We start from the raw sequence: 23092 nt of genomic DNA, 5'->3' as shown, positions 1-23092 counted from the left end.
ACAGGTGTGATAGATATGACAGGTGTGATGCATAGGATATAACATACAGGTGTGATAGATATGACAGGTGTGATGCATAGGATATAACATACAGGTGTGATAGATATGACAGATGTGATGCATAGGATATAACATACAGGTGTGATACATATGACAGATGTGATGCATAGGATATAGCATACAGGTGTGATAGATATGACAGGAGTGACGCATAGTATATAGCATACAGGTGTGATAGATATGACAGGAGTGACGCATAGTATATAGCATACAGGTGTGATAGATATGACAGATGTGATGCATAGGATATAACATACAGGTGTGATACATATGACAGGAGTGATGAATAGGATATAACATACAGGTGTGATACATATGACAGGAGTGATGCATAGGATATAACATACAGGTGTGATACATATGACAGGTGTGATAGCTATGACAGGTGCCTCTGGGGTCTGCAGGTGTTATACATATTACAGGTATGATGCATAGGATATAACATACAGGTGTGATAGATATGACAGGAGTGATACATATGACAGGTGCCTCTGGGGTCTGCAGGTGTTATACATATTACAGGTGTGATACATATGACAGGTGTGATAGATATGACAGGTGCCTCTGGGGTCTGCAGGTGTTATACATATTACAGGTATGATGCATAGGATATAACATACAGGTGTGATAGATATGACAGGAGTGATACATATGACAGGTGCCTCTGGGGTCTGCAGGTGTGCCATACATGTCAGACTGTTGCTCTCCTCTGCCTCTAGCGGCAGCAGTCGGAGTTGCGGCTCTGAACTGCTTATATTTATACCCAGTGCTGTGCCCGCCCACTCCCCTCCCATTATTTTCTTGCGTGGGCGTGTTTATCCCAAAGCTGGGTGTGGCATGTACCGAGCAGCCCGCCCCATCAGTGCAGGGCACGCCTATACGTCATGACGCAGGACGCCGGCTGAGGGGACAGCGGGTGTGATTTCTCCCGGCTGGAGCCCGTCAGTGTCACCCGGCGGTGCAGCTGCTGTGCGGAGCCGCCCGTCACCTCCCGGGACCCACATCTACAGGTAACGTCTGTGTGTGCGCCGGACTACAACTCCCAGCATGCCTGCCATTCATTCTCTGTGCCGGGCATGCTGGGAGTTGTAGTCCTCCGCAGCTGTGTGATCTTTGATGTTAGAAGCTTTGCTTTCCATGATGTCACTTACCTGCAGACCCCATAGGAGGCCCCTGACCCGCTACTGACCCCTGACCTGTGAGCATTGCTGGTGGGGACCTCCACATCACTGTGTATCATATTAGATCTATAGGTCCTGTGCTCTGGAGGTGTCCTGGGGGATCTATTCATGGAGGGTTTGTTACAATTGTCTCCAGTCTGGACATTTCCATGTGCGTGGAGAACATCTGCAGTTTGCTACAATGTATCGGTGCAGGGAAAATGTATTGTTGGGTCTGGACTCATGTAAGAGAGATCAATAATCTGTTAATTTGAGGTTACACCGCGTCTGGGCTCATATCTGCACCGCCCTGCGGAGTTACTGAACTTTCCACAGGCTGGCAGTGCCCGCACCATCTGTCCATGTGGTGCCATATGGTACATGCCCGTATGGGGAAGAGGGGGGACATATAAATGGGGGGCACATCTCCAGGGACCTAAGGAGGGCGAGAAACCTAGAGGATGAATAGAGAAAATAGACTGGAGATACAGGGCGCACCCATCCTAAAATACAGGGGAACCTAATGGAGCCCATAGTGATGTCTATGAAGAGAAGTAACAGATCCCTATAGATGTAGAGTCCCCATAGTGTGTACACAGGGCGCACCCCTCCTAAAATACAGGGGGACCTAATGGAGCCCATAGTGATGTCTATGAAGAGAAGTAAAGGCTCCCTTCTAGATGTATAGTACCCATAGTGTGTACACAGGGCGCACCCCTCCTGTTACTGCTCAAGGAACTGTACATGACTGTGTCATATAATAATAATCTTTATATTACGTATCATAGCTATACCGGGGGATCAGATGGTGTAACCTGCAGTGGGGGCATCTCCCTTCCTGGGACTATTATAGGGGTAGATAAGGGACCTGCTCTAGAGGAGACACATACAGGGTGCACCCCACCCCCTACAGGTGCAGCTCCTGGTGTAGAGGTAGGTACATGCGCTGGGACAGATCTGTGCAGGCCTGGCAGGGAGCGGCAGTCCGGAGTTGTGCAGCGCTCCCAAACTTTCCCCACTCTTGTCCCGGCGCCCCAGGGGTTAATGTTTCTTTACTTTTGGAATAAATGTCTCTGTGCGTCTCCTCTCCTCGGGCCGTAGCCCCCCCCCCCCCTGATGTGCTGGCACCCCCTTGTCACCGCTGCCTGATGGCATCTCCTTCCTCCTCTCACCAAATCTGCACAGAGATGACACATTGAGATCTGGACCGGCGCCAGGATCCGTCTCTTAGAGACACGTCGCTGCCTTTCTCAGGGGGCTGGGAGCTGCGCTCTGCCACACGTTGTTTACAGTATTGGGGGGAGACGTTGGTTTTGGTAGAAATGGCGGGTACCTGGGGTATTTTGGGGTTCACTGGACTATGTAACAATATGTGAGGATTTGGGGGGGTATATGGCAGGAGTGGGGAGTCTACATCATGAACTGCCTAGTAGTGACCACAGGCCATCACTAATGTCTTCTCACACCACTACATTGCACCAAATAGCAGCTGTGTGCAAGCAGAATCTGTTCACATTGATCTGGATGTAAACACGATGACTCTAGTTCACTGACTGCAAGCAGAGGTCTTGGATGCGATGAGGAGCTGAAACACTGAAATGTCCTCTCTCCTCTCAGTTTTGGGGTCCCTCTCCTCTGCTTTTGGCAAGGGATGGGGGCAGCTCTCCTGAGACACGTGTGACACTTAATATGGCCATCCACAGATCTGGGGGTGCATGGATATTAACTGTTTTGGGGCATCTGTTTCTTAATAATGATATAGTTTATATCCATTAACACCCGTCTGTGCGGCTCCGGGGATCTTACAGCAGAAAGTGAAGGAGATTCCCTCTGTCCCAGACTCCAGGGGTTTTGGAAGAGGTCCCCCATATTTTCTGATAATGTCTTCACACAGGATATAACATAGATCAGTGCCCCATAAACTCAATTACTTTCTCCCTTTAAAGGACATCTACCACCAGGAGGAAGGGCTGTATGCAAATGAGCCCCAGGGGCTCCTGGTTCCATTGTTGTTAATGGAGCCTGGAGCCCCTCAGGCTCTTTTGCATACAGTCTTTCATCTTGGTGGTAGATGTCCTTTAAATGTGACCCCCTATGCGGCTTGTAGGGGCAGTGACACCCTGTAGGGTGCGGACACTTGTATCGCCTGACAACCTCTCCTCCAGATCATACAACTTCTTGGGATCGGGGGTCTTCACCCCTCCTCCCCCCCTCGGCCAGTGCCACATCAAGAGATCACTGCTGGCGTCTGCTTACGGTCCTGACACTGGATGCTGAGGCTCAGTCCTGACCCATTTTGTGGCAGTTTTGTAGTAATGATAATCTGACAGTCTTCTTTGTAGTATTTAGACTTCTCACAGCTGAGGGTTTGTTGCAAGTTTTCAAATCTATAGAATTCTGTGGGCGCTTAAAGGGATTGTCCCATGTGTAAGATTTTAATCCACAGTATTGGGGGAACAAGAGGAGCAGTGGATGTTATTCCAGGTATTCGTGGCACAACCCCTATGGCCAGGGCAGTGTCCTAATCTGGTTTGTTACAGTGTATCACTGTCCAGGCTCTACATCTCCAGGACCGGATACAATGTAACAGTCTCTCTCGCCTCTCGTCTTCTTGTTGGGAGGGTGAAGCTTCAGGCTACTCTCCACAATATCAGTAGAGTAGATGGATTGCTGTACAATCTTGGGTGTGCGCCTGTATGGAGGGCCGGGGGTCACAAGGTGTCGGTAGATATGGGGTCACCTTGCCTGGCGGCTGGTAGAGTGTGTGGTGTTCCAGACTCCTCCATATCCCCCACTATATGAATGATAGATTGCTGTGCAATATGGAGGCTTGGGGTCATTGGGTTTTGGTAGATGAGGGGGTCACCTGGCTGGTGATTGAGCGTTCGGGGGTCCAGGCTCCTCCGTTCCCCTGGGGAACACAAACACCAAAGCCCCCCCCCCCTTGCTGTCCCCATGTCTGCTGCAATTAGATTGGATGTAGGATGGATTGGTGTACAATCTGGGGCAGCGCCTACATGGAGTGTCAGGGTCACGGGGTGTCGGTAGACGTGGGGTCACCTTGCCTGGCTGGGGTCCGGCCTCCTCCATGCCCCCGGGGGCTGCTGCCGCTCGGCTGCTTTTAGCTGCGTTTTCTCCCAGCGTGAAGGACGAGTCTGTTCTATTTTTATTCTGCTCCTGTCTTACAGCGAGAGCCATTAAATCCACAGACGGAGCGGATAACGGCAGATTTACTGTTACTCTACACCCAAAATCCATCTACCTCCTCCATCTCACTCACATGTGCAAATCCTCCGACAGACCTGAGGGAAAGGAACGCAAAATATCTCCAATGTGTCTGACGTCACAGATCCCCCAGGTCACCCAGCTTTCCTACAGCTGAAGTGGCCAGCGTGCTGGTGCAATGTGTCAGTCACTGCTGTATCCAATGATCCAACAGGTCGATAATAAGCTGCTTATTGATCGAGCTGAAATGAGGGGATGTGGAGTAGCACAGAGCACAGCAGTGTGAGGACATGCCAACCCCCATCCTAGAATATTAATCTCTATTTAACAGCCCAGCTTCTACTAACAACATACACAAAGGTCTGATTACACATCTCTCCAGGCACTGTACCTAACATTGGCTGCACAGAGCACAGCAGTGTGAGGACACGCCCCCAGAAGCTACAATCCTGGAATATAAATCACTATATCACAGTCCTGCTGCTACTAACGCCATACACAGAGGTCTGATTACACATCTCTCCAGGTACAATACATAGCACTGGCTGCAGTCTGTATGGTCACTCCTGCTGACAGGTTCCCTTCAAGTTTTCTGTGGTTCTGATATCCAGGGTAGCAGAGGTATTACCTATGAGCAGTGCTGGTTCTGTACTGGTTCTGTACTCCTCTCTCCCTCCTCCTCCATTTCCATTTGCCCTCTGACGTTTCCATTTTATCAGTCCGTCTTGTGCCCGCCTGGCATTGCGCCCGCCAGGAATTGATTTAAGTTAAATCTGTTCTTCAGGTCCAGGGAGATAAACAATTTGCTGTGTAAACAGGATTCTAATAAAACCCGGATCTGGTTCTGCCTATATCTGCAGTGACACGAACCGCCCATAAAACGCTCCGCTGTTCTGCATCAGTGACCGTCACCCAGCTTTCCTAGGGAGGCCATTAACCCTTTCCCAGGCAGTTATCCAGCTTTCCTAGGGCGGCCATTAACCCTTTCCCAGGCAGTTATCCAGCTTTCCTAGGGCGGCCATTAACCCTTTCCCAGGCAGTTATCCAGCTTTCTTAGGGCGGCCATTTAACCCTTTCCCAGGCAGTTATCCAGCTTTCTTAGGGCGGCCATTTAACCCTTTCCCAGGCAGTTATCCAGCTTTCTTAGGGCGGCCATTAACCCTTTCCCAGGCAGTTATCCAGCTTTCTTAGGGCGGCCATTTAACCCTTTCCCAGGCAGTTATCCAGCTTTCCTAGGGCGGCCATTTAACCCTTTCCCAGGCAGTTATCCAGCTTTCCTAGGGCAGCCATTTAACCCTTTCCCAGGCAGTTATCCAGCTTTCCTAGTCGGGTGTATAGGTCTGTCCTAAGCTGACACATTGTACTCTCCTTTCCCCAGTTGTGGCATTCAGGGGTCTGAAGCCAAGGGGAGTCCAAATTTTATACAAGGTCATCCAGCTTTCCCAGAGACAGATTTGGGAGAAGGGTTTATGTGTGTTTTCAGAGTAATGGCGATAAAGTCTCGTAGACGTGCGGCCTCTGACCCTCCATTGCGCTATTATCTCCCTGGACCTTCTTGATTTGAATGTTCCATTAATCACCCACTTTATTCAGTGTAAAATGATGAGGGTGTGATCCCGGGGTCCTTCACTGGAGGATGATGAGGGCGATGTGCGGGGGTCCTTCAGTGGAGGATGATGAGGGCGATGTGCGGGGGTCCTTCAGTGGAGGATGATGAGGGTGCCGTCTAGGGGTCCTTCAGTGGAGGATGATGAGGGTGCCCTCTAGGGTCCTTCAGTGGAGGATGATGAGGGCGCCGTCTGGGGGTCCTTCAGTGGAGGATGATGAGGGCGCCGTCTGGGGGTCCTTCAGTGGAGGATGATGAGGGCGCCGTCTGGGGTCTTTCGCCATCTTCACTTCTAGTGAATCAGATTTTTGGTTCTGGTGTAAAGGTGGCTTCCATGATAATTTTGCAGCCTGTTTTCAGGATCTCTGCTTGCTTTCTCATTCTTTTTTTCACATACAGATATAATATAACTTACAGCTGAGGGTTTCTAGCAGCAGCAAGACTGTGAAATACATAAACCAATCCATGCCACAGTCCTGCTGCTACTAACAGCTAACACAGAGAGCTCAGAGCACAGCAGTGAGAGGAAAGGTATAAGTCTACATCTCTCCAGTGGTGAGATGCGCCTTTAAGGGTTCCTTAGTGTCTTTCCTTTGGGGACAGTGACATGGTTGTCCTCCCGGGGTCATTATCCTCTGGATGTTATCTGCTCGTCCTTCTCTGCGTTTCCTTGGGGTCATTTATCCCATTACTCGGAGTAATTGAGTTCTGCTGCGGCTGTTCTGCGGTCGCTCCGATCACTGAATATTCTATATTCTCATCCCCTCCCCCTCCGGAGTCTTCCTATGGAATATAATTAGTCCCACGGACAGTAAGTACCTGTAAGTGGCCACATAGATACATATATACACATGTACTGCTGGATGGTAACAATGTGTCCCGCTATGGGGGGTCCTCAGGGATACGTCGCCCATAGGGTGCTGCATTATTGTGTACGGGATGGTATAATATCCGCGCATGCGCAGTGTATGGCGGCAGATGTCACGCTTCCTCATGAAACATTGATCAGTACACGCTGATCGTTACCGCGCGGCACAGAGACGGAATGTTCCATCTGTAACGGGAGCAGTAAATGGACAGCCGGAATTCTGTGGGATCGGGAGCCCCAGCCAAGCGCCCGTCCCCTCCATGCGCTGTGACTGACAGGACCTGCCAAGAGCATACGGCTGCGTGGGATCTGGGGATCGGCACATGGCGCGCGTCCTCCGGGTCCAGATCTGCAGCCGGAGCTGCCAGTATCCCCCCAGCACTACGGGGTTAAAGTTTAATCATCTTATGACACTTTCCAATTTATTTAATGGAGCTCATGTCCAGACAGATGTTGGATCTGGGACTTTAGTGCCCGGAGGAGGCGACATGTAAAGTAACAAAACTACAACTCCCAGCATGCCCTGGCTGGAGGTATCTATCTGCAGGATGCTGTGTGTGCAGCACTACAACTCCCAGCATGCCCTGGCTGGAGGTATCTATCTGCAGGATGCTGTGTGTGCAGCACTACAACTCCCAGCATGCCCTGGCTGGAGGTATCTATCTGCAGGATGCTGTGTGTGTGCAGCACTACAACTCCCAGCATGCCTGGCTGGCGTGTCCAGGTATATGACCCTATTTGGTCCTGCTATGGCATGCTGGGAGTTGTAGGTCTGCACATTTCTAACTTATCAAACCAAACAGAGCACCATATTAGGGCAATGCTGGGAGTTGTAGTGTTATAATTCTGCAAGACTGATGGAGAACCTCTAGCTGGTGCATGCTGGGAGTTGTAGTGCTGCTTGTCTCTACTAACACAAGAACCATGCCACATCATATCACACTTCTCCAACTTGTGCAGCACTACAACACTCAGCATGCCCCAAGTGGAGATGTTATGTGATACTCCATTGGGCTCGCTATGCTAGAGATCCCACACTACAACTCCCATCATGAGCAAGCTGCAGTTACACCTCTATATGACTCCCTATTGGTCTTGCTATGTTGCAGATGTTCAGCACTACTACTCTGAGCATGTTCGCCATGCTGGAGATGTCCTTTTTAGTTAACCCTTTGCTTGCCGCCTCTGTTCACTTCACACCCGGTTCCAGTTAATGATCCCCGTTTACGTGTCTCGCTGCAGTTCCGTTACAGTGTGTCACACCTCATTCGTCTTGGCCCTCCGGTTATTTCCACTCTGGCTTTGCATTAATGCGGACGTCCGCGCTGACCTCTCTATACGCGACACAGCGGCTCCATGCGTGGTCGTCCTGCCGGTGGGATCCGCCGCCGTGGCTGCGTTCTCTCTTCTGCTACATTGTGTGTCTTCATTTTTGACTTTGTAAATTGTTTAGTTCTCGTCTCTTAATTTGTTCTGGCGGAGTCTCCGCTGCTGGAATATCCCGTCCTTCCGGTTCTTGCTCCTTAATCACTGGTTCTCGATTAACCCCTGCCAGGCCGGGGCGCTATGATGGGTGCAGCTGCCTGTAGTCCCGGAAGGTGATGACCTCTTCCTGTTCTTTCCACAGGTCACCGGACAGCGGAGTCTGCGCCTCCAGGCTGTGAGATCCTCAGGTGAGACGGATGTTACCTGTGTGATGGCGGCTTATTAAAGGTGAGACCATACGGACTGCAGCCACTGCTATGTATTGTCCCCGGAGAGATGTGTAATCAGACCTTTGTGTATGTTGTTAGTAGCAGCAGGACTGTGATATATGGATTTACATTCCAGGATTGTAGCTTCACCAAGTGCACTGGGGGCGTGTCCTCACACTGCTGTGCTCTCTGCACTCTGCAGCTAGTGTTAGGTAGTACCCCTGGAGAGATGTGTAATCAGACCTTTGTGTATGTTGTTAGTAGCAGCAGAACTGTGATATATGGACTTCTATACCAGAATTTTCCTGACACTTTCTCCTTGCGTTTAACTCTTCCACAGTCCCCTTGACTCTCAACAAAGTGACCGCTTGTGTTTTTACTCAGAGCTCTTGTAGTTGAGCACAGCAGTGTGAGAACACACTGGAATGTCAAACCATATTTCACAGTCCTGCTGCTACTAACATACACAAAGTTATTATTACACATCTCTCCAGGGACAGTACATAATACTGGCTGCACAGAGCACAGCTGTGTGAGGACAGGTTCCCCGTGCACTTGGAGATATTACATTCATGGAATATGAATCCATATATCACAGTCCTGCTGCTACTAACCACACAAAGGTCTAACTACACATCCCTCCAGGGACAGTACATAACACTAGGTGCAGTCTGGAGGGTGACACCTGTTGATAGGTTCCCTATTGAAGGGGTTTTCCCACCGATGACCGTGCCTAGAATTGCTGGGACTTGTAGTGCCTGGTGCACCTGTAGCTGTGCTGTACTAGTTCTTCTTGCGCTGATGCTCGGGGACGTCTGTTCCTGCCTCCACATTCCTCTCCTGGTTCTCTCCTACTCGTGGTGCGGGGGGAGGGGGCGCTGGAGCTGCACAAAACCCTCTTTTCTCTCCGCTTTTTAATTGACTATTTTCTTTCTTTCTAACCTCCGGCTGGTAACGCTGCGCTGCGGAGCCTTTGTGTGCGCTGCCGTTACACGTAGGCTATATATAGGCGACCTGTGCACCTCCCCCAGATGCCATCACTTCGCCCCTATATATAGGCGACCTGTGCACCTCCCCCAGATGCCATCACTGCGCCCCTATATATAGGCGACCTGTGCACCTCCCCCAGATGCCATCACTGCACCCCTATATATAGGCGACCTGTGCACCTCCCCCAGATGCCATCACTGCGCTCCTATATATAGGCGACCTGTGCACCTCCCCCAGATGCCATAACTGCGCCCCTATATATAGGCGACCTGTGCACCTCCCCCAGATGCCATCACTGCGCCCCTATATATAGGCGACCTGTGCACCTCCCCCAGATGCCATCACTGCGCCCCTATATATAGGCGACCTGTGCACCTCCCCCTGATGCCATCGCTGTGCCCCTATATATAGGTGACCTGTGCACCTCCCCCAGATGCCATGACTGCGCCCCTATATATAGGCGACCTGTGCACCTCCCCCTGATGCCATCACTGTGCCCCTATATATAGGCGACCTGTGCACCTCTTCCAGATGCCATCACTGCGCCCCTATATATAGGCGACCTGTGCACCTCCCCCAGATGCCATCACTGCACCCCTATATATAGGCGACCTGTGCACCTCCCCCAGATGCCATCACTGCGCCCCTATGTATAGGCGACCTGTGCACCTCCCCCAGATGCCATCACTGCACCCCTATATATAGGCGACCTGTGCACCTCCCCCAGATGCCATCACTGCACCCCTATATATAGGCGACCTGTTCACCTCCCCCAGATGCCACCACTATGCGCCCCTATATATAGGTGTCCTGTGCACCTCCCCCAGATGCCATCACTGCGCCCTTATATATAGGCGACCTGTGCACCTCCCCCTGATGCCATCACTGCACCCCTATATATAGGCGACCTGTGCACCTCCCCCTGATGCCATCACTGCGCCCCTATATATAGGCGACCTGTGCACCTCCCCCAGATGCCATCACTGCACCCCTATATATAGGCGACCTGTGCACCTCCCCCTGATGCCATCGCTGCGCCCCTATATATAGGCGACCTGTGCACCTCTTCCAGATGCCATCACTGCGCCCCTATATATAGGCGACCTGTGCACCTCCCCCAGATGCCATCACTGCACCCCTATATATAGGCGACCTGTGCACCTCCCCCAGATGCCATCACTGCGCCCCTATGTATAGGCGACCTGTGCACCTCCCCCAGATGCCATCACTGCGCCCCTATATATAGGCGACCTGTGCACCTCCCCCTGATGCCATCACTGTGCCCCTATATATAGGCGACCTGTGCACCTCCCCCAGATGCCATCACTGCGCCCCTATATATAGGCGACCTGTGCACCTCCCCCAGATGCCATCACTGTGCCCCTATATAAAGGCGACCTGTGCACCTCCCCCAGATGCCATCACTGCGCCCCTATATATAGGCGACCTGTGCACCTCCCCCAGATGCCATCACTGTACCCCTATGTATAGGCGACCTGTGCACCTCCCCCGATGCCATCGCTGTGCCCCTATATATAGGTGACCTGTGCACCTCCCCCTGATGCCATCACTGCACCCCTATATATAGGCGACCTGTGCACCTCCCCCAGATGCCATCACTGCGCCCTTATATATAGGTGACCTGTGCACCTCCCCCAGATGCCATCACTGCGCCCCTATATATGTAGGTGACCTGTGCACCTCCCCCTGATGCCATCACTGCACCCCTATATATAGGTGACCTGTGCACCTCCCCCAGATGCCATCACTGCGCCCCTATATATAGGCGACCTGAGCACCTCCCCCAGATGCCATCACTGCGCCCCTATATATAGGCGACCTGTGCACCTCCCCCAGATGCCATCACTGTGCCCCTATATATAGGCGACCTGTGCACCTCCCCCAGATGCCATCACTGTGCCCCTATATATAGGCGACCTGTGCACCTCCCCCTGATGCCATCACTGCACCCCTATATATAGGCGACCTGTGCACCTCCCCCTGATGCCACCCCTGTGCCCGGTGTCAGTCTGTACTGCGGGCCTGGCATTGCATCCAGTGTGGCACAGGACCGGAATCCTGCAGATCCTTCCCGGAGAAGCTCTGGATTGTGCGGATACATTGTATCTAATAACCGACCTTATTACATTAGGGATCACCGGAGAGGATTGTTCTGTGCAGTAATGAGGCTACATGAAGGGTATAGATTGTATACTGCACCCTCTGCTATATACAATGTATCAGGTACAGCTCGCCCCTGTATATACTGCACATTATGCTGTCTATATTATACACTCTATGTATAGGAGGGATACATTATATATTACACATGTACAAGGTACGGCCACTGCAATGTGTACAGTTTATGTTATAGCCGCCACGTTATATTGTATATGTGTAGTATCTATTACATCAGGTACCTCCTCTCCCTGTCCATATAGTATACACATATACAATGTATGTATAGGGGGGGGGGGGTAGCTGATATGGTAGATACATTGTATATGTGTAGTATCTACTACATCCCTCCTCCTCCCCCTATACATACATTGTATATGTGTAGTACTGCCTCCTGTGATACAGTTTATTGTACAAGTTCTGCTCCCCATATACACTGTGTATGCTATAGATTATATTGTATATTTTGTATAGTTGATAATACTCTTGTAGTGCGTCATATACAGCCCCTTTCACATATATACAGTATATACTGCTCATATGCTACTGCCCCCTATAGTATATCTATTATATAGTTATAGCCCCTCCCCTTATATTTATGGTATATATTGGGTACAGCCATTTATACAGTTTATACTACACATTTATTGTTACGCTATAGATTATATATCATATGGTGACTTGTAACTACAGATTATACCTTATAGGAAATCTACAATCAAAATCCATCCTGATAAACCCGGGACATTACTCCTAGATCCGGGCCCCGGGACTGCGGTATCTACTGTGATCTGTTGTCCACGGCCTCCTAAATTATGCTAATGAGCCAGAATGGCTCCTGTGGGTGTTACCACGTGAGATGACATCGCACAGAGGGGAAATGGAGACAGTGTGACAGCCTGTAAAACTACACCATGGAGGGGCTCTGGTAACACCCCCAGGAGCCCTTGTGGCTCATTAGCATAATTGTAAAAGTTGATTTTGGAAGGAAGGAGGCCATGGATAACGGATTTAAGAAGATTATCAGAGTCGCGGTGCCTGGGATATGAATAAGGCTCTCGCACAGCTGTATACCCGGCAGCAGATATACGTCCCTATAGGTGGCTATGGCACCAGGCCGCGATAGGGGTGAGCGTACGGCTGTGTGAGAGAGGACTGGGTGCCCCTGGGTTATCATGATGGATTTTCATGGTAATTTCCTCTATTTCGGGTACAGTCCCTTATATACCATCTATACATATATAGTGTATATATCTCTCTCCCAGGTGCAGCGCATGTATATAGTGTACGCTGCAGATATACAGTGCATGGAGTGCACCCCCTGTATATTCTATATGTGCAGTGTATACATTATATAGGGAGTTGTATATAATACATTGTATATATCTATGGTACACAATGTACATATCCTGGAGCATTGTATATATGTATAGCCCCCCCCCCTCACCCGCTGGGCACTGACACGGTTTGGTTCCGTTTCGGATCGGCTGCCCACGGTCAGTACAGGGTTAACCATTGCAGGAACGATCTGCACGTAATAAAGGGTATAAATATAACATAAAATATGCATGGGAGAGCGGCCCGGGGGGCTGTGCCAGATCTGTCCTGTGTTATCAGCTCCCGGACCTCCGCCGGATATGGCTGCTCCGATATCTCCTCGTCTCCCTGATCCGCTATCCGCTGTGTTACCTGCAGCGCCCCCATGACAACTCTTCCTGTCCACGCTCCTGCAGTGCAGACTTGTCACAGGGAGCCGCATCGGTGGCCGCAGCCTGATCGCCGCTCGTCAGGATCCAGCGCGGAGCTGTAAGTCACAGGAAGTGTTGTCATAGGGACACGTATGTCCACGATTTAACCCTTACTCGTGATATTTGTCCACACAGCTCACATATCAACCGGATGAAGATGGCAGAATCGTATTAAGATGGACGGCCGCGTTCAGTGGGAATGGCGCTAGATGGTCGGCCACGGTCACCGGATATTTGTGAGTGAGACAGATTTGGTTGTTGAGGGGGGGGGGGGTGGAGAATTTGGGGGACTAGTTGCATTTTATTTACTTGGATGATGTATTGGGAGATTTAGGATAAGCGGCTCCTGGATACACACAAACTGATGGGTCTTATGTCCTTCATCCTATGCATGACTGTATGCAGAGGAATTGCAAGTGCTTTGTGGGCGTGGCCAAAAATTAAGTGCACACTGCAAAGCTCCTCCATCCACTCAGTTTTGATGCAATAAAGCCGAAAAAGTGAGCACCGGTCCTCTAGGCCACGCCCATGATGCGCCAAAGTGCTCATTTGCATATAAAATTTTTAAATAATTAAGATTTCTCTGCATCTTTAGGACACAGATTTTTTTTTTTATTTTTTTTTTTTTAGGCAAAACTTTTAAGATGCAGGGGATACAAGGACATAACTGAGCTAATGGAGCATATTGGGGGTCCGCTGCCCCCCAATCCCTGCTCGCACGTTGCGTCTGTATCGCTCACACATGTTCTTTTTTGTTGCAGATTTTGTGAGGATCTGAAGGAGCAGCGCGGAGCCTCCACCGTCCCCCTCCTCGACTCTTATGACTCCGCTACGCCCCTCCCCGCGCGTTTTGGGGGCCTATTCCATCCATTTTAAGTTAAAATAAGTTCCTTACAGAAGATTTGGGGGGAATGGTCGATGCCCTCTGATGGAGGCGCCTGGCAGCGACAGCCTCTATGATGATACGGACCCCGGGGGTAACGAGTCCAGGAGACTGGTGGACGGGGAGCAGAAGACCCCCAAGGGTTCGCACTTCGATAACATCAATGTGATTGGCCAGGGCCTGAAGCACTTGTTTCAGCATCAGAGACGCCGCTCCTCTGTCTCCCCCCATGACGTGCAGCAGGTCCAGCCCGAGCCAGAACCAGAACCGGACCAGGGGCAGGAATCTGATGGGAGCGCACAGCCCACCGCCCTGAACCGCGTCCTGCAGCAGATCCGAGCCCCTCCGAAAGTGAGAAGGGGAAGCAGCCTGCAGCAGAACCGCAAAGGCAAGACGCGGGGGAGTCCGCAGATCGGCCGGCGCTCCGCTCAGGACATCATGGCCGTCCTGTCCCATCCAGGGCGTCCGCGCTCCTCCTCCACCACCGACGCGCACACGGCTTCTGCCGCCCTGGACCTCTCCAGCGCTTCCTACCTGTCCAGAGAGGAGTCTGCCGAAAAGGTAAGAGCTCCTGCATTCCTAACTACAAAGCTTTGGGCGTCTCAAATTTGGGTCTTCCACCTGGTGGGTGTCTTCCAAAAATGGCGCCACCCCGCCTAGAGGTTAATTCCGGTATAGCAGCCCCTATTTATTCAAATGAATAGAGCTGAGCTGCAGTACCACACACAACCAGTCTATCTGTGGGGGCGCTGTCTTTTCACTAAAGCCGCCATGTTTTTAAATAATTCTTGTCTCTGTCTTATCCTCAAGTTTTCTTCAGTGTCCATGGTGTCTTTGCTTCAATTTTACCGTCCTTTAGGTTTGACATTTCAAGGGGTCCCTCTCCATGTATAATTTATGTTATTGTTCATTTGCTTCCTAAATGGAAAATTTAAGCAAATTTAAGACTTTAAAACTTACTTCACTCTTCAATATTTCATGTTTAATTTGCCAGTGGTCTTGCAGTACAGAAAATAACATGTAGTTCCGGTTCCCACCACTAGGGCAGCACCCAGGTCATTAGAGGACATATTGATTTCCCAGCTTTTGTAGTCTGCCCCCTAGTGGTGCAGTGTCCTCCCAGTTGATGTAATACATGGCTCCCTCTGGTCTGGTGTTGGATCTTATCTACATTTTTTACGGTTACGTTCCCCTTTAAGAGTGGCGCATAGTCTCGGAGTAAAGTGAAAGTAATTCCGGGCCGCGCGCGGTGCCAAGGACATTCGATAACGCCATTGGTTTCGGACTGTCCAAGGACGCCGTATACTTATTATAGGTGGTTATAGTAACCGTCCTGCGTCTCCCTGGTTCTGACCCATCTGGAGCGTGAGCTTCTTGTCCGGGTTGTGTATATGAGCCGCCTGGTGAGCGGAGGGTTAATGGGGATCAGATAGCCGGATCCGGAGTCTGTACAAAGTTCAGGGAGTCTCGGTGCCTGGTACTGCCAGCTCCTGGCTGGGGATCCTGTGCCCGCTGCGGGACGCCCTGATCAGTGCCCAGATTACACCCCGTTATCTGATCAGTGTTACAGCAAGTCCCCGGACCCCCGCACCCACCCCCTGAGATATGATGTAACTCTCTGGGCACTCGGTGGCAGGGATCCGGGTACAGCCGTGCCGCCCGCAGGGTGTGGCATTGGGGCGAGTTGCGCCATCTTTGGCTTGGTGTAAGCAGATTGGTAAGTGCAGTGTTACTCCAGGACAAGAGTCGCAGGTAACCTGACAGTATGACGCTGCAGTGCCGCACTGTCACCACCAGGTGGTGCTCATGGAGTAGTTTTCCCTAAAAAATAACATTTCCGAAAAGTTTTCCTGTTCTCCCTGAATGTGGAGGCTCGATCCTTGATCCCATGTCAAATTATTAGGGTATGTCCATTACTGATCACCCTGCTGATCCCGAGACCAGGGCTACCTTGTCTTTTATTCTGGACGAAGGTGCCGCATCAGCCGCGCCATATCTGGGGCAAGTGGTACCCGCTCCGGAGAGTCAGAGGTGTCATTACATCATGTGATTTTATGCTGTAGCATTAAAGAGATCCAGTCCCCTCAGTCACGTGGTGCCCACTCCGGAGAGTCAGAGGTGTTATTACATCATGTGACTTATGCCTCAGTATGGAAGAGATCCAGTCCCCTCAGTCACGTGAGACCCGGTTCGGAGAGTCGGAGGTGTCTTTACATCATGTGACTCATGCCTCAGTATGGAAGAGATCCAGTCCCCTCAGTCACGTGGTGCCCTGTGCTTCCATTCAGTACATGCACTGTATGACAGAGAAGGACCTGGTGCTGTGACTGAGGGGTCAGGATGTCTTCAGAACTGCAGCGCAAATCCAGCCCCCGGTCACATAATGCCTTGTCCTCTCAACCCTCTTTGCAACGTGTGTTAAATATAGATTCGGGGCAGGGAGTCCATCCCTATGTGCAGGAGCTCTGATGACTGATCTGAGAATTTGTCTTCTACTCCAGTCCTTTCCAAAGCTGCAAAGAAGTAAAGTTGCAAGATTGTTTGTTTTAGCTGAGCCCCTCCCTGCCTATTGCCCTGTGCAGACACTGAACTAGCAGGGGTTGCTGAGGCAGCAGCAATGAGATTGCAGCTTTGGTTGTGACTGGAGCAGAACTTGTATTCTTGCAATAAAGTTTGGGGCAGGAATTCTGTGTTTGTGCCCAAACCCAGCAGAACTGATACCCTGAGACGGTTTCCCAATCTGAATGTAACCAGCTAAAAAAGATAAAAGCAGAATTCTGTGCAGTTCTGATGGGATTACGGGTCAGTGTAGCGCCCCCTGCTGCTTTGCAGGGAGTATTACTGGTGACTCGGCACAATCCATTGATGTGGGATGGGACCTCCGGTTACACTTCCTGGCATGGTCCTGGCTCCCCCTGGCACAGCGCCCGCTCCCACACAAGTGTCACACTGCTCCATCCCTAATCCCAATGTTTGTGTCTCACTGAAACCCCAGGCGATTTACAAGGGATCCGTCAGGTTGTGGTTGGCACGGAAACCACAATTAAGGTTAGAAAAGGTATTTTCCCCTATAATTGGTGGAGATCTAGAGGTTAACCAGTTCCCTGCTGGAGAAAACTAGAGGCCAACACAGAACCTCGGACGCGGAGGATCACAGGCTCCATCAGACTTGTGACCCCTAGCTAATATTGTAGGATATCCTCACACTGCTGTGCTCTGTGCAGCGAGTGTTGGGTATTGTAGTTATGTAGTATGTCCGCACACTGCTGTGCTCTGTGCTTTCTGGTGCTGGTGTTGACCCTGGAGAGATGTGTAATCAGACCTCTGTGTATGTTAGTAGCAGCAGGACTGTGATATATGGATTTATATTCCAAGATTGTAGCTTCTCCAAGTGCACCGGGGGCGTGTCCTCACACTACTGTGCTCTGTGTAGTCAGTATTATGTATTGTCCCTGGAGAGATGTGTATTAAGGCCTTTGTGTATGTTGTTAGTAGCAGCAGGACTGTGACATATGGATTCATATTCCAGGATTGTAGCTTCTCCAAGTGCACTGGGGGAGTCCTCACACTGCTGTGCTCTTTGCAACTAGTGTTGGATATTGTAGTATGTCCTCACTGCTGTGCTCTGTGCAGTCAGTGTTATGTCTTGTCCCTGGAGAGATGTGTATTAAGACCTGTGTATGTTGTTAGTAGCAGCAGGACTGTGATATCTGGACGTATACTCCAGGATTGTAGCTTCTGGAGGAGTGTCCTCACACTGCTGTGTTGCTCCACAGTCTGACTCCCTTCCGCTCTGAGTGACTACTGTAGTACAGTCTCCTACTCTTTGTCTCAGCTACTTGCACAGGGCACAGCAGTGTGAGGATTATAAATCCATATTGCAAATTCTTGTGAAAATATTGATTAATAAATATATTAGAATTTTGCAGAGACTTCTACAACTTTTATTAACCATTATCTCTCCGCTTATTGCTGAGACTATATGGAGACTGTTCACACTGTCCTTAATATTTGTTACCCCCCTCCATATGTTTTTTAGTGTGAATACACAGCAGGTCCGGCAGCTGGTTGTGTGGTGGTGTATACCCAGATGCCCTCCGCAGCCGGCCGGGGGGGGGGTGATGACCTGCTCTGCCCAGAACCTTAATCTGCTCCAGATGTCGTCTCCGGGAGGGAAGTGAAGCCAAATCATTTAATACCCGTTATCCCGGCTGATTAAACCGGGCGTCTCTTAATACCCAAGACATGCCAAGAATCCGGGCTATTTGCTGCCTGCGGCTCGTGCTGCCCCTGACGCTTCCATGCCAGATCCTGCAGGGTAGAAGGCAGCGCCCCCCTTGTCTGTAGGTCACACCTGGGATTGCAGTTCCCTTGCACAGAATTGTATGCGTTTGAGCTGCAATGTTACTTGTCACCAGGGCGGCGCTGTGTCTGCACAAAGCAAATTCCGGAAAAGTTCTGATCTTTCCCCAGGAAAACAACCCGAACCCTGAAAGTCAGATATGTGGGGGTATCGCTATCTATGGCACACAGGTTTTTTTTTTGCAAAAGTTGTCCAGGTTCTGGGGAGGTGCAGGGACGCGCTGTGGGAGCGTAACGCAGTCACGGATTAGTCGGTGATCGGGTGTTCAACCTCGGCAGTATCCAAGACGGTCATGATGATGTCATCAGTATTGAGGTGATGTCATCTATGAGTATCGGAAGTGATGTGTCCTGATACTAGATCTGTAAGAGACTTTCTAGGGGGATTCCACAAAGTTAAAAAACTTTGTAGCAGGTGGCGTCGATTTACACTATAATATTTTGTCGTTTCTGGCAATGATGTAACAAGTGACGTGAGGCGCAGCCGGTGACTGCGAGACACAAAGATGGCCTGGACAGAAATGTGCAACATTGTAACATCGGGAAAGTATCTGGATTCTATCTGTGTGTTTTCTGATTGGTTATTGTGGTTCTTGTTTATTATAAGGTTCTCATTTAGACCAATGTGTCTCATTCGCCTCACCCCCCCCCCAAAAAAAAACACTTTTGGCCAATCCTACTCCTTCCTCAGGAAAACGGACCTTCCTATGCCGTCCATTCTGTTTATCCAGATTGGGTTTTTTTTCTACTTGTGGTCCACGTATCTGTGCAGAACCTCATAGAATGGGGGAGAATTACTTACCCATCCGAGGAGTTCACAGAACTCCTGCGCCCGATATCCTGCATGTGTCGCTTCCCCGCTCAGGTCCCCGGAGTTCACCTTCTTCTTCCTGGTGCATGTAAGTGCATTGTCCGTGTATAATGCGCTGTGCGGGGAGTCACTAAGATCCTGCGCCCAATATCCTGCATGTGTCGCTTCCCCGCTCAGGTCCCCGGAGTTCACCTTCTTCTTCCTGGTGCATGTAAGTGCATTGTCCGTGTATAATGCGCTGTGCGGGGAGTCACTAAGATCCTGCGCCCAATATCCTGCATGTGTCGCTTCCCCGCTCAGGTCCCCGGAGTTCACCTTCTTCTTCTCGGTGCATGTAAGTGCATTGTCCGTGTATAATGCGCTGTGCGGGGAGTCACTAAGATCGTGCACCTGATATCCTGCATGTGTCACTTCCCCGCTCAGGTCCCTGGAGTTCACCTCCTTCTTCCTGGTGCATGTAAGTGCATTGTCCATGTATAATGCGCTGTGCGAGGAGTCCCTAAGATCGTGCACCCGATATCCTGCATGTGTCGCTTCCCCGCTCAGGTCCCCGGAGTTCACCTTCTTCTTCCTGGTGCATGTAAGTGCATTGTCCGTGTATAATGCGCTGTGCGGGGAGTCACTAAGATCGTGTGCCCAATATCCTGCATGTGTCACTTCCCCGCTCAGGTCCCCAGAGTTCACCTTCTTCTTCCTGGTGCATGTAAGTGCATTGTCCGTGTATAATGCGCTGTGCGGGGAGTCACTAAGATCCTGCGCCCGATATCCTGCATGTGTCGCTTCCCCGCTCAGGTCCCTGGAGTTCACCTTCTTCTTCCTGGTGCATGTAAGTGCATTGTCCGTGTATAATGTGCGGGGAGTCACTAAGATCGTGCGCCCGATATCCTGCATGTGTCACTTCTCCGCTCAGGTCCCCGGAGTTCACCTTCTTCTTCCTGGTGCATGTAAGTGCATTGTCTTGCGACACAATTTGAATGTTGAATCCTACGCTCAGTTGGATCGTCCGACGGCCATCCCCCGGTTTCTGTTGCATGAAAGCAGCACAGCTGCGCCAAAAAATCCCAGCACAGACACGTGTTAAATACCTGTCAAAACTGTGCAAATCTCGAAAAGGCAAACAGACCGAAGAAAGTGCGATCCGCGACCCTTAGTAAATAAGCCCCACTGTGTCCGTATGATGTCCCAAACAATCGGGGATGTTCTACAGATATGAAAAACCCCAATGGAGCCCAAAGCCGTGCGAATTGTTAATTTAGTCTAAACTATTTATTTAGATTTTTAATTTTTTTTTTTTATTATTATTATTATAGCGTTTTTTTGTATTTTTTTTTTTTTTTTTACATTTTTGTCTTAACTTTTGTATCAAACGTAATGGGATTGCAGCGCCACAAATACAACAGTTATCATAATGTCGTGTTGTGCGTTTTTTTTTTTATTTTTAAGTTTCAAAAATTTGAAGCTCCCTCGGCGCTGTGTGGTGGGCGGTGCCGTGGGCGTGGTTATCTGGCGATCTGCTCTTCAACGCTTTATCACGTATGACTTTTTGTAAAGTCAGGACAGAATTCTTAGTCGGCAAATTTGTCAAAGAATGTGAGAAGTTTGATAAATTTAGCAAAAATCGTTCCTCGTCAGAGAGTCCCATCATAACGCTCCCCCTCCCCCGGGTCTCGTAGGGGGTAAGAGAAGCTTTTTCATTCATTTTCAAGGTCTCTGCTTGCTGTTGGTGAATGAACACAGTTTATTTAGCATTTCCTGAAGAGCAGAGCCCTTGTCATTCTCTCAGCTGAGGGTTTGTTCTAATTGTATCCTGTCTGGGGGAAAAATGCATCTTCAAACTATTTAATATTTTCCCTGCACTGACACATTGTAACAAACTGTGGCGACAGGAGAAAGGTTTGCGCTGCTGTATTCCGTTCTCTGTCTGGAAGTGACTGTAACAAACCCTCAGCTGTTATAAATATTAGGTCTGTTCACACTTGTAGAAATGTAAACTTTTTTTTTTTTTTTTTTTCTGGTTGATTCCTAGAAGTTTCCTTTAGTAAGCGCGTTGTGACGCGTTTCGCCTCTGGCTCTGGATGTGTAAGTGCCTACGAATGATCAGTCAGCATCCGGGATCCGATGTGACCTGTGATAAATCCGGAGCAGATCCCACTAACGCGACTCTACAGGAGACGTCACTGCGCCGCGTCCCGGGCAGGGAAATCTATAAGGTCGCCTTTGTAGAGCGGCGCCGTGACCTCCTTTGCCGGGGGGTCACCCTCCCCCCACCTGGAGATTATCTCTCTGTTACCTCCTGATAATCCAGAATATCTGATGATCTGTTACTCATTGACCAGGCTTCGCAGGGTTAATGGGCCCTGAATTCCCGGGTGCTGCGGCAGAACAATCGCTTTATTTAACGCCGCCGCTCCCTGCGCCAGGCACCCGCACCGGCTCCACGCGGCACTTAACCTCTCCTGCCCCAAGACGTAGCCCATCGATTATCTGGTTCCTTCACCTTGGAAACTTCCCCAGGAGAGACACAAGAAGAAACCTTCGCAGGCGGCGAGCGAATCGTCACACGCCGCGCCAAATTAATGGGAGCAAATTGCTGCAAATTTTGACTCTTAAAATTAGATTTTTCATTATTTAAAAGTAACATTTTTGCCTAAATCCTTACAGAAGATTCGGAATGCCCTGGGTCACTAGCGCCAATTTTGTGATGGGGTCTCCAGCTATTGCTTACCCTAATGTGTGGTGTAGGGGCAAAAGGGGCAAAATCCGGGATGAATCTGCTAATAGTTGTTATTTGGTTATTATTCTGCGGGGTGCAGTGTGAACCCCGACCTTATTATACCAGGGTCTGTTCTATTTGGGGCGCAGCGGCTCCTGCGCACCATATACACCCCCGTTTGCTGTAGGGTCTCCCATTGACTGGACGCGCTGCATTGTTACAATGTATCTGTAGCATCCACAATGTCTGATCTACCCTAAAGGATGGGGAACCCCCAGGGCCACGTGTGGATTAGGGTCCAGTCTTTGGTATTGACAGCGGTGCCCATGGGTGCCCACTACTCCCAGCACTGTGGTCCCTGGACACCTCTTCGTGAACCCCCAATAGCTAAGCCCCTATAGATCTAAATATTCCATGTCCCCTATGTAGAACTGGCTAATGTTCTTTCGGTAGATTCGGTCGGGTGCCCCAGACATCTCTTTGTGGGCCCGCGGGCGAGGTGTGTGCTGTAAGTGGGCGAGCGGGGTGAAGGATTCCGGTTACACATCTGACCCCACACATCATTGGGGGTTCCCTGCATCGTCTATGATACTTGGTATGGAGAAATGTAGACTATGTAAGGCAATTGCTTGAATAACAGTCACATAGTCTGGATTTGTGTGTATTTTGGGCCATGGGGTAACCTCTCCCACTTCTTCCCTGGTGCTATTTCTAAGCTAAATGTGACAATCGCATAAAAGGCGATTCCCCAATCCGTTACTCTGGAAGCGTCAGATGCTTGTGTCTTCATATGG

General features: G+C 50.1%; 1 protein-coding gene across 3 annotated transcripts in view; it reads left to right on the top strand.

Annotated features, from left to right (window-relative positions):
* The first annotated feature begins 915 nt into the window (after positions 1-915).
* Positions 916-23092, top strand: part of TMCC1 (transmembrane and coiled-coil domain family 1) — a 66680-nt gene continuing 44503 nt past the window's right edge. The window contains exons 1-4 of one of the 3 annotated variants that reach the window (XM_072128592.1): positions 916-1070; positions 8547-8592; positions 13665-13765; positions 14291-14973. In XM_072128592.1, coding sequence (XP_071984693.1) covers positions 14458-14973 — 516 coding nt within the window. In that variant the 5' untranslated portion in view covers positions 916-1070; positions 8547-8592; positions 13665-13765; positions 14291-14457. Of the gene's footprint in view, positions 1071-8546; positions 8633-13664; positions 13766-14290; positions 14974-23092 lie in introns of all 3 variants that reach the window. The other 2 variants (XM_072128591.1, XM_072128593.1) reach the window with 2 other exon arrangements.

The sequence above is a fragment of the Engystomops pustulosus genome, chromosome 10 (assembly GCF_040894005.1).
Source record: "Engystomops pustulosus chromosome 10, aEngPut4.maternal, whole genome shotgun sequence".
Lineage (NCBI taxonomy): Eukaryota > Metazoa > Chordata > Amphibia > Anura > Leptodactylidae > Engystomops > Engystomops pustulosus.
Note: the sequence above shows the minus strand (reverse complement) of the source record. Positions and strands in the feature narration are given on the sequence as shown.